Raw genomic sequence first — 13,449 nt, 5'->3', positions numbered from 1 at the left:
TGTTGAAAGTGTTGTTTAAGTCAATAACATTTGATCAAAAACTTTACTTAACCATTCAATATACTCAAATTAATTGCTGTTACCTGCTGAATAAAAACACTGGTTTCTATTAAAACAACTATTATATTAATTTAACAGGTTTGTATTACGTAAATTATTCTTTCAAAATTATAAAAAACAATAAAATTAACTGAGATTAATTGTAAATTAATTGTAAATTAATTTTAAATTAATTGTAGAGATAATTGTTTAAAAGAATTTTAGAGAAGCTATACCTAATGTTCAGTTTATTATGTCACTTTGAATATATTTGAAGCAAGCATTACTAATATCAAATTAATAATAAGATATTATATTGCGTCATTAATAAAAAACTAAATGAAAAGTAAAAAAATGAAAAAAAAATGTGTTGTAATGGTAAGTAATTAAAAAAAAGAATTTAGAATTTAGAAATTCCTATAAATTCCTTTTCGCTTTTATATTTTTAATGTACATGTAGAATTCCCTTAAAAACACATAACCACTTAAACATTACACGTACAAGCTTTCAGCTCTGGGTTCCACTAATGTCAATGAAATTATGAAACAATGATTGAATCAGTATCTCTAAACATTCTAGATGATAAATTAATAAAAAATTTACCTCTTCTACAAATCCTCAAAAAGAGAACGCAAATCAAATTTTTAGTTATAAAAATGGTTCAACTTATGCATTATGCCCTCCTACTGTTTAATAATTTAATTTTAAGTTTGCAATTATCTTATGTTAAACTTGTTCTAATCTACCAATGTTAATTTAACTAATTTACAAACACTTAAAGATGTTTATTTTGTATTTTTTTTTTGCAGTGCGATGGATATAATTTTAAAGGGGTCACTAGCTTTAAAGTAGGAAATCTAGCTTTTTATACAATAGCAATGTATATTTTGAATAATAGGAAATACGAAAAAGTAATGACAAAAGTATAGATTTAATACAATAACAGCTTTAATAACAGCAATAACTATCTATTAAATGACAAAAAAAAATATGAATAGCATAAAATATTTTGAAAAAAAGACAATTAATAAACAAACATTTCATATAAAAAAACATCTCTGAATCATTAAGATTTAAAACCAAAACAGAGTATTTTTTTTAAGAATTAGGAGATGATGCTGCTGATGCAGGTAGAATCATTGTCGGCTTTTTGTTATCAATGCGACAAGCCATTTTAGTGCATACAGATTTAAGAATAGAATGGTATTGCGAACACTCTTTTAAAGATTTTGCAAGACATTCTTCTACACAAGAGCATTGCAGTTTGTAACGATAAAACAGTTCTTTTTCTTGGAGCTTATGTTTCTTTTTTTCCTCTGAATCACGATTTTTTTTTCTGTTTTTATCCTTCAAGAGAAGCCACTTTTGAAAGCACATCTTGAGCCTCCATAGACTCATGCACATTAGTGACCCTTGTTGTTTTTGTTTGATTAACCTCCTTGGGTTCAACCCGGTTTACTGAAAGTTAACCAAGTACTTCTGCTAAATTGAGGCTTTTCTCATATGGTCCCTCAATGAATGGTTGTGACATTTCATTCATTGATTTCCAATAAAAAACCATACCTTCCTTTTGTTTAAACGACAATGGATTGTGATCTTGAAGTTGTTTCCAAGGGTCTGTTTGTTTTAATTTATCCTGTTGTCTTTAGAGGTTACACTTGTTTTCTTAGCAGTAGAAGATTGTAGAGAAACATCATCAGTTTTTTCAATAAGGTGAGCTGTTTGTTCAAATTTATCCTGTTGCATATCATCAACATTTAAACCATTCTTACTCATACCAACTCTCTTAGCAGCTGCTACGATATTGGTAGCGGATGCCCAATTGTTCCACATTGTTCCTGGGATATTCATGAATCTTTGTCAATTTTTTGTCTTATTATTGGTTTTTTTATTATTTGTTGTCTTGATTAATTAAAGTGGAAAAGATTTTATCTCGCGTATTATTATAATATCGATGGAGCTTTTGATTTGGTGCTTGGTCTAGTAGTTGTGTGACTCCAGTAGTATCAGGCAGAGTGTTCCTTGTTTACACTCCTAGCTTTGCCCTCTAATCTTCTGTCTATTGTACCCCGATCTTTATTTAAAGGAAACTTTCCTGTTTTTAATACTGCCTCGTTTTTTATTTTCTGTGCACCAACCTACTACCTTCAATACTTGATTTTCTTTAGCTCTTATGTCCTTTCTGTAGACTGTTGCTTCAGCATGAGTTTTTGGCTTTGTCTTTGTTCTACTTCTTTTTCTACCAGTAGAAATCTTAAAATTAAATTGCGGTTTTCCTATACTATTATTTTATTTAAACACTAAAAATAAAGAATATACATACTTGATTAGAGATTTCTTAGTTAAAGAAGATCAGTATAAACATTCACTCAATTCCTGGGTATTCTAAGTGAGCTTGTGGAGGCATATTTTACATAATGTAATGTAGTATTTAAGGGGGAAATAGTGAAGTTTTTAAGGGACTTTACTAACTAATATGCTATTTTTTGTTGGACTTAGATAACAAGCCTCCTTATATATCATACTACACTGATTTCTGATATAATAAGAAAAAAATTTAGAATTTTCAGAAATTTTTCATCCATATAAATACAATTATGTTCCTTGTAGTTTTTAAGGGGAATCTTTGAAAAAATCAGAAAATTCACTCTGCTAATTCTCACTAAATATGGCAAGAAAAGGATAACGACTTCCAGGGAAGAAAAACCCTATAATAGGTATTTTCAAATCACAAAAAAAAAATCACAAATAGTTAACCTGTTACGGATGTACTCCATTTTGAAAATTTGCGTAGTTTTCAAGGGAATTCTACCTGTATTATTTAAAAGTGATTCAATTAAGTTGTGCCGCGCAAATTTTAAACCGAGTTACAATATATGACGTCATCTCATAGTTACACTGGTTAAAGTAGTTTATTAAGATTAAAGATTAAAATTTAAAATTAAAGAGTAATATACATAAGTATAAGTATAAGAGTATGACAGAAAAAGAGTAATATTCAAACAAAAACTATATAAAAAAGATTTTTTTTATATAGTTCTATCCCCCCCCCCCGTACCTTACTTATCTTGGTCGATATCAAACCAAGATATGCGATATTGCGCTAATAGTGGTAAACAATATTGCGCCAATATTGGAAAATATTAGTATTACAGAGGCCTGGTATAATTGTGACCAACATAATTTATAATTTGAATTAACAGTTTACGTTTAAATTATAAATAAACCGACCACGAAACTTGGTCACACACTGATGGAAGTGTTTCTTTACCACGTAATGACCTCAGTGTTAATAAAAAAGGTTGAAGTCATTGTGCATTAAAAATATTTTCCAAAATTCTAAAACCATAATTGTTAATCTTACTTATAGAGAACCAGTTGGTAATTTAAAAAATTTTAAAACTTGCCTACGCACTTTTTTAACGAAACTTTGTAAAATACAAAAGCATGTTTACTTCGTCAATGACCTAAATATAAATCTTTTGAACCATGTGTCAAATTATAAGTGTTAAGGGTTTTGTAAATAGGGGAGAGTGGTACTGAATGAACTTTGTACTGAATAGACCATTAGAAAATTAAGAACTTAACAAGCTGATAATTGATTTTTTTTAAATGCATATAACTTTTGTATACTCAAAGTTTCTTTATTATTTTTGCTTTAACTTTATTCGTAATAATGCATTAATATTTGTATTTTTTATTTTTTACAAGACAAAAGACAAATTTTTTATCTTTTCAGTTTATTTCAATTTACACTATATTTTTAAGGTAAAGTTAACTATGGTTAATAATAATATTATAAATATATATTTTTTACTTTGTATAACATTAGAATATGATTGACTGATTGCTGTGATTATATGGGTAACATGTGCATGTTGTTTAGTGTACTGGATGAACCACCATTGGTTGAACTGAATGGACCGGTTTATTTTTCTGCAAAGTATTTATCACGCTTCAGTATGTTACTTACTAAAATAAAATACACGAGTTACTTCATCTATATGAACTATGGAAGTGTGAATTAGGAAATAAACCAAAATATCTAATAAACTTTTGTTAACGAAAGCTTAAGGCTTAAGTTCAATTATTCAATATAATATTAAGTTAAGCAGACTAATTATTTACATATTTAATTAATAATTATTATTTTGTAGTTTATTTCATTATTTCAATAATTGAATATGTCGTAATATTATTACGATATATTAAATTATTGAAGTTGTTATTACTTATAATAACAAATCTAGCATATAACATTTATTACATATACTATATATAAAAAATGTTACATGCTAGATATGTTGTATGGCATATAAAATGCACGATAAGTTATATGCTAGATACTATATAATATAGTATATCTGAAATGTTATTTATACTTTGTTAAAAACAATGACAATTATCATTATCAGTAGTTTTTACAATATAAAAAATAAATATAGATCTAATAAAACCAAGAATAAAATTTTGTAAATTACTTGTTCTATTTAAATCACTAAAGTATATATATATATATATATATATATATATATATATATATATATATATATATATATATATATATATATATATATATATATATATATATATATATATATATATATATATATATATATATATATATATATATATATTCATTGGTCGAATGTCAGCATTCAACAAGTATAATGTAGATCCATTTTATAATAATCTGCATAGTCTTTTCATTAAATACAAGTTTTTATCGAATGATATATGGAACGTTGATGAGACTGGTGTTACTCCTGTACAAGTGCCAGAGCATGTTTTAGCCAAGAGAGGAGAGAGGCAAGTTGCTTCTTTTACAATTACAGAACGAGGTATCTTTGTAACAATGTGCAATGGAGTAAATGCAAGTGAACCATCAATAGCACCATTCTACATATTTCCGCATGTCCATTTTAAAGATTTTTTTCTGCAAAATTCAATTCCCGGTGCTGTCGGAGCTGCAAAAAAATCTGGATGGATGGTGGAATCAACCTTTATGGAGTGGTTTAAACATTTTATAAAAAATGTTCGACCACCTAAGGCAAACCCTGTGCTGTTGATACTAGATAATCATGAGACACATATGTCAATTAACTTCATTGACTTGTATTTTAACAATCCCACCCCATACATCACACAAACTGCAACCACTAGATATAACATTGTATGGACATTTCAAACGTCATTATAACCGTTAAATTGATAGCTGGTTGGTATCACATCCAGGAAAAACTGTTTCAATCTATGACATTGCAGAAATTTCTGGAAAGGCTCAGGCAAAAGTATCAATGCCAGTTAACATCATTAGTGGTTTTTCAGCATCTGGAAAAAGTCAATTTCAACCTGATCATTGGAAGGATGAGGATTTTTTTTATCTCAGATTACAAACAGACCCAATCCTGAAACACTCAAGCTCAATCCAGTTTCAGTAGAAATTAATAAACCAGATCTTGAAGCACTAAACATCAACCCAGTTTCAGTAGAAATAAATAGAAATATTAAAGTCAACAAAAATGTTAACAATACCCTGAATGTGGAAAGTATACCCCCTTATCCTTCTGCAAAAGCTCGTTTCGAAAAATCCAAAGGTACTCACAAAAACCTCTCCTCTTCGATTCTAACTGATACTCCGATTAAAGAGGCTCTTCAAAATCAACAACTTCATCAAAGTTTAAAAAACAAAAAATTTCTAAAAAACAAAAAGATCCTAAAAATAAACGTCAAAGGAAACCAAGAAAGAAATCAAGTAACTCAAAATCTCTAAAGTTTCCATATAATAATGATGATGCTGATGATATTCTTGTTGAAAAAAATGATAATGGTGTTAAATATTGTTTAAATATTTGCGGAGGTATTACATCAAATTATGATTTGTGTGCTATATGTAGAGAAATGAGTCGTGACAACAAAGTGTGGTACCGTTTCAGACAGTATGCGAGCTGGGCACATAAAGCTTGCACAAGTACTGATAATGCCAGCCAATATGTTTGTGATTGTTTTAATTTGACTATCTGATCGAGACATCGGTCTAAAATTGTATTAATTAGTTCAGAGATATCAATAATGCCTCAACATACTGTTTTCTTGTTTTTAAACTCCATTTATCACCCTAATTGTTTTGCATAATGTATCTTGCTATGCGCAATGGTTTACAACTTTGAATATAGTAAACAATATACTAGGATAGTTAGTTAAGATATTATTCTTGTCTTCTGAATTAATACATCTGCCATAGTTATTGACGATATAGATATTAATCTTTTTCTATAAAAAAGAAATATTTTGTGGTCCATTCAGTACAATAAACAGTACTGAATGGACCACTAAACAATTTGGTATGGGTCACATTTATCGCACATTTTAACTATGTTCTGTTAGTGCAATGGTTTACAACTTTTAAGGACAGTTAGTTAAGATATTAATCTTGACTTCTGAATTAATATATCCGCCATAGTTGTTGACAATATGAGAAAAAGTTGTTTTTATAAAAAAGATGAATTATGTGGTCCATTCAGTACCACTCTCCCCAACTCTTTTACAAAATAATCTCAATCCAATAATAATCAAAGCAACAAGCATCACAAAAGGTTCTTCTACTCTAATCTATAACTTTATTTTTTTTAAATAACTGATTAAGTACAGCTATAATAAAGATTTTACAGATTTTTTTAAAATTTCCTGATACAAACAGCATAACTCTGAATAGTACCTTCTCAAAAATATACTCAAGCAACAAATCAATAAAAACACCATAATTTTGCGACCTTCTAATCAACAACGTTAATTGGGATTTTGTTCTTCAATCACGTGATGCTAAAACCGCTCATAAACTTTTTCTTAATTTTGTTAAAGCGTTTACTTTTCTTATTATACATAAATGATTAATCTTTGACATCAAGACTTTTAAGTCTTATTTTATTTGCAGACAACTCAAATCCTTTTTATTTTTATAAAAATATCAAAACATTTTTTAAAGTAATTAAATGAAAAATTAAATAAAGTAAATGAATGGCTTTTATGCAACAAACTGGTACCTCTTATCCTACCCAATCTCCTAATTAATAAAACTAACATTAAACTTCGAAAACCGGGAGGAAAAAAAAACGTGTCTATCAGATATATCAACTGAAAATATGTCAAATAAAAAAGATGCCGTTGTTTGTGAAAATCACTGACCTGTGTGGTACGTTTCAACAAATAACTACGGCCAAAAAATGTTTTGTGATCGTCTATCTTTGTTTACGTGTATAAAACCAAGTTTAATACCTAAACTATTTGTCAAATAAGAAACTAAAAATGCTCAAACTGATAAGCTTTGTTTTTAATTTTTTAGTTTACATTTCTTAGTTCGTTTTTACAATATAATGAGAGTAAATATAAATTAGTATAATTTATAAAATAAATACTACTATTATTGAAAATAGTATCTTAAAGGTATCGCTAAGAAGATCATAATGGTCTTGTCGTCTTTTTAACTTTATTATAGTGTAGATTATAGTATTTATAATGTAGATTATAGTGTTTATCGTGTAGATTATAGTGTATATAGTGTAGATTATAGTGTTTATTATAGTGTGCCAATAAGTTATAAAGTATCTAGAAAAATGCACAATAAAAATAAACATTTTTTTTTTGTATTGCTTCATATTTCTTTAAGGTGGCTACCCACTATTAAAAGTCTAAAAAAGTTATTCCCGAGCTAAATGGCATTGGTCAAAAGTACTAAAATCAGACCATATTTGAATTTGTAGCTTTTTATTTTTGAATTTTTTTTTTTCCAATGCGTTTTTCTCCATTTAAAGATTTTCTACCTTTAAACAAAGATATCTTCGGTTTTGTTCAATATTTTTCTTTGAAATTTTTTACAGTGATAAAACTTAGTTATATGAATGTGCTGAGTCAAAAATATATATACTATGGTATCCGATTCAAATTAAAATTTGGGTCAATGGGGCCAATTTTTAGGGATTTATACTAAATTGTAAATTTCAGAGAATTAAATAAAAATATCAGTTTTATTTTTGACTCAGCACACAGTTCATATAAGAAGCAAGGTTTTTGAAAAGTTTCACTTAATTTGGAAAACTCTGCAACTAGTTATCCTTGTAAGAAAATATGCTATTTTTGAGTTAATTATGCGCATAATTAATGACGTAATATTTAAATTATAAATTTATCGTATTTTTTTGTCTTATTTGATTCCAATGCAATTGAAATGTTTAAATATGGGGGAATAAAAGGGTTCATTTAAAGATTTTATTTAAATAGTGGGTAGCCACCTTAATTCGATTTAATAATTAGAATATCACCTGGACAACCGCAAAGTACGAAAAATCAATTTAACAACGTTAAGCTTTAAAACACCTTTCGACGACATTTGGTTTCAACAAAACAATCAATAAGACTCTCACTGTCAATTTTGTTTTGCATTTCGATTTCAATGTGTAGGATTCAAAGTGCCGACAAATTATCCTGTCCAATTGTTGAATGTGCAGCGCTCTTGATCCAGTTTAATGCGTTAAATAACCGCTCTACTGAGCAGTTTAAAGCGACGGTACACAAAAACATTCGCAGTACAACATCGACGTTTTGAAAAGTAAACTCGAGGTTTTTGGAACAAATGATTTGAATCGGATAACCTATTTCAAGTTGGAAAGTAAAGCTATGGACCTAATTCAAGTCAATACTCAAGTGTTTACTTTCTGTTTAAACGTTCAATTTCTGTTGGAACGAAGCGTTCAATTTCTAATGGAGCAAAGCTTCTAAAATGGAATCACTTGTTTCCAAAAAATAAATTTATAAATTATAAAATTTACGTATCATTTAATGTCTCGCATATTTAAGGTTCAGGGTCGTTAAAGCAAAAACGTTAAAGCGAAAAAGTTACTGGTTTCTATTAGCATTCGATAACTATTAGAAAAATATTTTAATAAAAACGAATTTAGTATATATTATAATATACTTAAAGTAGTAAAACTAATAATATAAAATTGCTACCCATATTTATTATCCTTATTGCGCCCACTATGCTGATACGTGAATTGTTTTGAAGAAGAAAAAAATTTGATTGAATCCAAATAGCATTTTTAAAACGATCTTAAAAAAAAAAACAGCCCTAACTGTATAGTTTTTCTAAAGCATTATTAGTATTACTATTATTACAACACAAAAATAACATAAAACATCTAAAAAAAACTGTTGCTATCCCTAAATTTGGGTAAACACAGCGCCTAACCGTTTCTTTGAATCCTCGAGCCAAACCGCTGTCTTTATAGTTACGAATGTCACTAGCTAATCGTTGGACAATATTTTACCAGACATGCGTAGTTTTTTAAATTTAGGCATGTGTTTTTTTTTAATTTATGCATAAATAAAAATTATTTATTTGCATAAAAAGTATTCACGCGGCAATCTTTTTTTAAACTTTTAACTTTCATTATTTATTTATTAATATTTATGATTATTTTGAAACACTATCCTACTTAATAATTTTTTTTTCTGTTTTCTTTTTTTTATTTTAACAATCAATAGTGTTTTTAATATTTAACACTAATTTAGTATTTAATAATTAACGCTGTGTATTAAGTGTAATTAATAGTGAAAATATTTTCATAAATAATGTTATCAAATAATAAAAATTGCATTGCAACAAGCAAAAAATTTTCAAAGTTTAAAGAACTGTTTATTTTTACTTTCTAATGGCTTTAGATGGCTTTCATTTTAAAACATTTAAAGATATTCTTGTAAATATATTTGAAGATATAAATATCACCATATTACGGTTATTAGGCGGGCGCAAAGAGGTTTGTGGGTGTGTGACACCCCATCCCCTCATTCAATGAATATTTACACTTTTAGTCGGCAAATTGCGACCTTTTTGTACCTTCAGTCGGCAAATTGGAACCTTTTTTTTGATGCAGTTGTCAAAATTGGACATGTTGGCATGTTAGAGAATTTGAGGACATTTTCTTTTTTTTTTGTCGACAAGACCCGTAACCTTGATACCTACTTTAACACTTGATATCTACTCGCGCCAGCCTTGTATGGTTTACCATTTAAAGACTAAAACCATTAAAAGAACTATATTGAAAAATTTATTTGCCAATTATATTGAAGGTATACTGGACTAATACTGATGCGTCAAGTCGCATTTTTACTTTTCAAATACATACATTTATATATATACGAACTTTTTTTCATTTAAGTTTTCATATGAATTAACTTTTGAAGAAATAAATTTTTCTATGTTTTTATAAAAGTTAATTTGTTGTAAAGTGTAAAAAATTCCAAAATTCCACAGGGTATATTCAGCAAACATACTCAAGTGCGACGTAGAAGAATTTGATCGATTTATTATTAGCTTTTTTTTCCATTCGCTCCCAGTGCAGAAAAACTTGTTTCAATAAAAAGGCGGTTAACTTCATTTTTTTCAGTTTTCACTTTTAACATAAAAAAAGTTATTGTGTTTAATTAACATAAAAAAAACAAAGCATGCCTAAAAGACGTTATAACGTACTTAAAAGTTTGAAAGAAAATAATGTAGAAACTGAACTTCAGTCTATGATACTGACGCAGGAATTGAAGTTTAATTCAAAAGTTTGCCGACAAGTTAATCATTTTACTGTGAGCAAAGGAAGTAAACAAACAATCTTTTATCAACAATTCGGGAAGGAAAACATTTTAAAAAAAAGAAAAATGGCTGACGGCGACGAGAATAAGGTGAATATTTTTAATCCTTAATAATGTTGAAAAAATACACGAAAAAAAAGGTTTAATAAATATATCCTTATAAATTTTTTAAACCAATAAATGCTTTATTTTAGTTTTGTCTTATAAAGTTCGAAATTTCCATTCGTTAATTAAAATACTTTATGTCACCTAGATTACTAAACCGAACATCGGAGAGGATGTTCAACATTTACTTAATGATCAAATACGTATTAGAGAAGGTGCAATGAAGCTAATTTCTGCATGTAGTACACTTAATCAAGCGTTAGAAGCAAGTAAAAATTTGCTCACGATTAATGCAAGAATTCTTGGACTAATGAGTGCATTGCAAAAACAAAAACAAGAATGTGTTTGGCAAGAATATAATAGAAGTAAAAGGTAATAATGGTGGTGATACGTTGGTATTAAAAAGATATTATTATTGTCCATGAATAGAAGGTTACAAAAAAACTTCTTTTTGTGGGTTTAGTGTTCAAAATTCCTTTTATACTTTTGTACTAGAGCTCTGTGGAACTTTAAAATTTTACAGTAAGAAAAAACAGGACTTTAGGAGTTCTAAAATTAAAAGTTTTCTAAATTTTTGTGCTTTGAAATCCTTTATAGTTTTATATAATTTAAAATTTTCAAAAGCTTCAAGACACTACAGTCCAGATATAAAATGACAAATATTTGACACAATCAGATATTTCAAATTAAGATATTTGCTTTTGTGAATTATTACACTACCAGGTGTAAATGCATCATTCCAATGTTGATATAAATTAAGCAACACATTTTTTATAACAGTCACTAATGCATAAGTTGTAAAAACAGCTGAAATACTGCATTAACATTTAATTTGTTGAATTATTAACAGATATTTAGCAATAACAGCAATTATTTTAATAATATTTTCACTTAGTTATATACTTATTATCCTATGTCAAAGGAAGGATGTTAACCACATTAGACAAGGTGGCAAGTATCCTTTTTACGCAAGAGAGCACATTGTTAGCCATTCTATAGAAATTTTTTTTTGGTTAAATAAGGGTATAAAATAATAGATATAAAAAATGGATCATTTAAAGAGGATTGAACCGCAGAAGTTAAATGATTTAAAAAGTTATTTAATGTTTTTTACTGAGAATATTTTTATTTTGACAAAATGCCTAATATTTTTGCAGTGAAAATTAGATGTGTTATGACACAAAATTGAAAATGGTTTTTGGGTGATATTGATTTTTGAACAATTTATTAAATTATTTAATTCAAATTGCTTTTAATCAAAAGGCTCTAATCAATATTTTGTTTTCAATTTCTACTTTCAATTTCCTTTTTATATTTATTTTTTTAATGCTATTTCAAAAACAAATATCACAGAAAGAACAAAACCAAGATTTTTTTGCTATTTGAAACAGTTATGTGATTATTTTTAGAAATTTCTGAGCTATTGTTTATACTAAAGTTTTAAAAACTAGAGTAAAAAATCAAAAAGAAATCATAAAAATGTATCAAGCTTCAAAGCATAAAAAAGCCCTCTTTGCTTATGAAGCTTTCTTAAATAAAAAAAATGCAAAAGAGTTAAAAATTAAGTGTTTTTTTGTCTGACATTAAGTTCTTTTTGTTGATGTCAAATTCCTTTTGGCTGAACGGCTAGCAATGCTAAAGCTAAATTTAAGATCTAGATTTTTAGTAGAAGTCAACAATGAGAGCGTCAACTAATGTAGTTTATTCTCTATATTGTTTCTAATTGGAAATTAAGTAATTTATACTCAGGAATTCTTTCAGAGCTGTTCCTTTTTAATTCAAGTTTATTCAATGCCTTTCAAACTTTTTAATAATAGGTCTTTATGGTAGAGCACTTCTTAGTGTAGTTGAAATGATAGTTCAAGCTTATTTTGATAAATTCTTCACATGTAAACCAGTACAACCTGCCACATGTCTTGCTGCCTATTAGGGCTTGCTTTTCTAGACAGGCTAGGAGAAGTTGACTCTGACATAAAGTACTCCTTGTCTTAGGGCTCTTAGTATGGGGGAGGGGGATTGAGAGGTGTTTAGTATAAAAGTATTTAGCCACTAATTAAAAAAATATTCCTAAGTAATGTCTGTTTTTCTAATTTATCACAGTTAACAAATACTTTAATTAATATTTTAAAAAACACTTTAATAAATAAAACTAAATGTTTTAAAATAAATAACAATTTTAAAAAAACCTTCACTGTCTTCTCTTTATCCATAATTTGCCAGCTAATCAATAGAAAAGTTAATTTATTTTTTTTAAACATAAAAGGGTGTATGCATAGGGAAGAGGGTATAGTATCCCCCTATGCATACACATTCTAGCTTTTATAGCATTGGCTTTGAGTAAAGTGGACGTGTATTTCAAGCACCGCTTTTTGTAGGTTTGCAAAAACAGGTTTTATTATATTAATAATTATTATTAAATACTATTCTTTAATACTACTTATTTAGTGTAAGGCTTGTTTTTTATGGACTTACTAAAGAGGAGGGGGCCTGGAGTACATGTCTGCTCTGACTAAAGTTAATTTGTTTAGTTCGTAATTTAAAAAATAGCTGCAGGTATGTGTGTACGTACTAAAACAAGTTTTTTTTACAAATAAAAAATAAACTATGGCTCAACTGCAATTTGATATCACAATCCATATCATCGGGTCTTATCAAATCACCCACTC

General features: G+C 27.9%; 1 protein-coding gene across 1 annotated transcript in view; it reads left to right on the top strand.

Annotated features, from left to right (window-relative positions):
- The first annotated feature begins 10,420 nt into the window (after positions 1–10,420).
- LOC101241558 (protein PFC0760c) overlaps positions 10,421–13,449 on the top strand; it is a 30,115-nt gene continuing 27,086 nt past the window's right edge. Inside the window, exons 1-2 of the mRNA XM_065793749.1 lie at positions 10,421–10,768; positions 10,932–11,155. Of these exons, the coding sequence (XP_065649821.1) occupies positions 10,541–10,768; positions 10,932–11,155 (452 nt within the window). The 5' untranslated portion in view covers positions 10,421–10,540. The remainder of the gene's footprint in view (positions 10,769–10,931; positions 11,156–13,449) is intronic.

The sequence above is a fragment of the Hydra vulgaris genome, chromosome 03 (genome assembly GCF_038396675.1).
Source record: "Hydra vulgaris chromosome 03, alternate assembly HydraT2T_AEP".
Lineage (NCBI taxonomy): Eukaryota > Metazoa > Cnidaria > Hydrozoa > Anthoathecata > Hydridae > Hydra > Hydra vulgaris.
The sequence above is the reverse complement of the archived record's forward strand: the minus strand, read 5'-3'. Positions and strand labels throughout refer to the sequence as shown.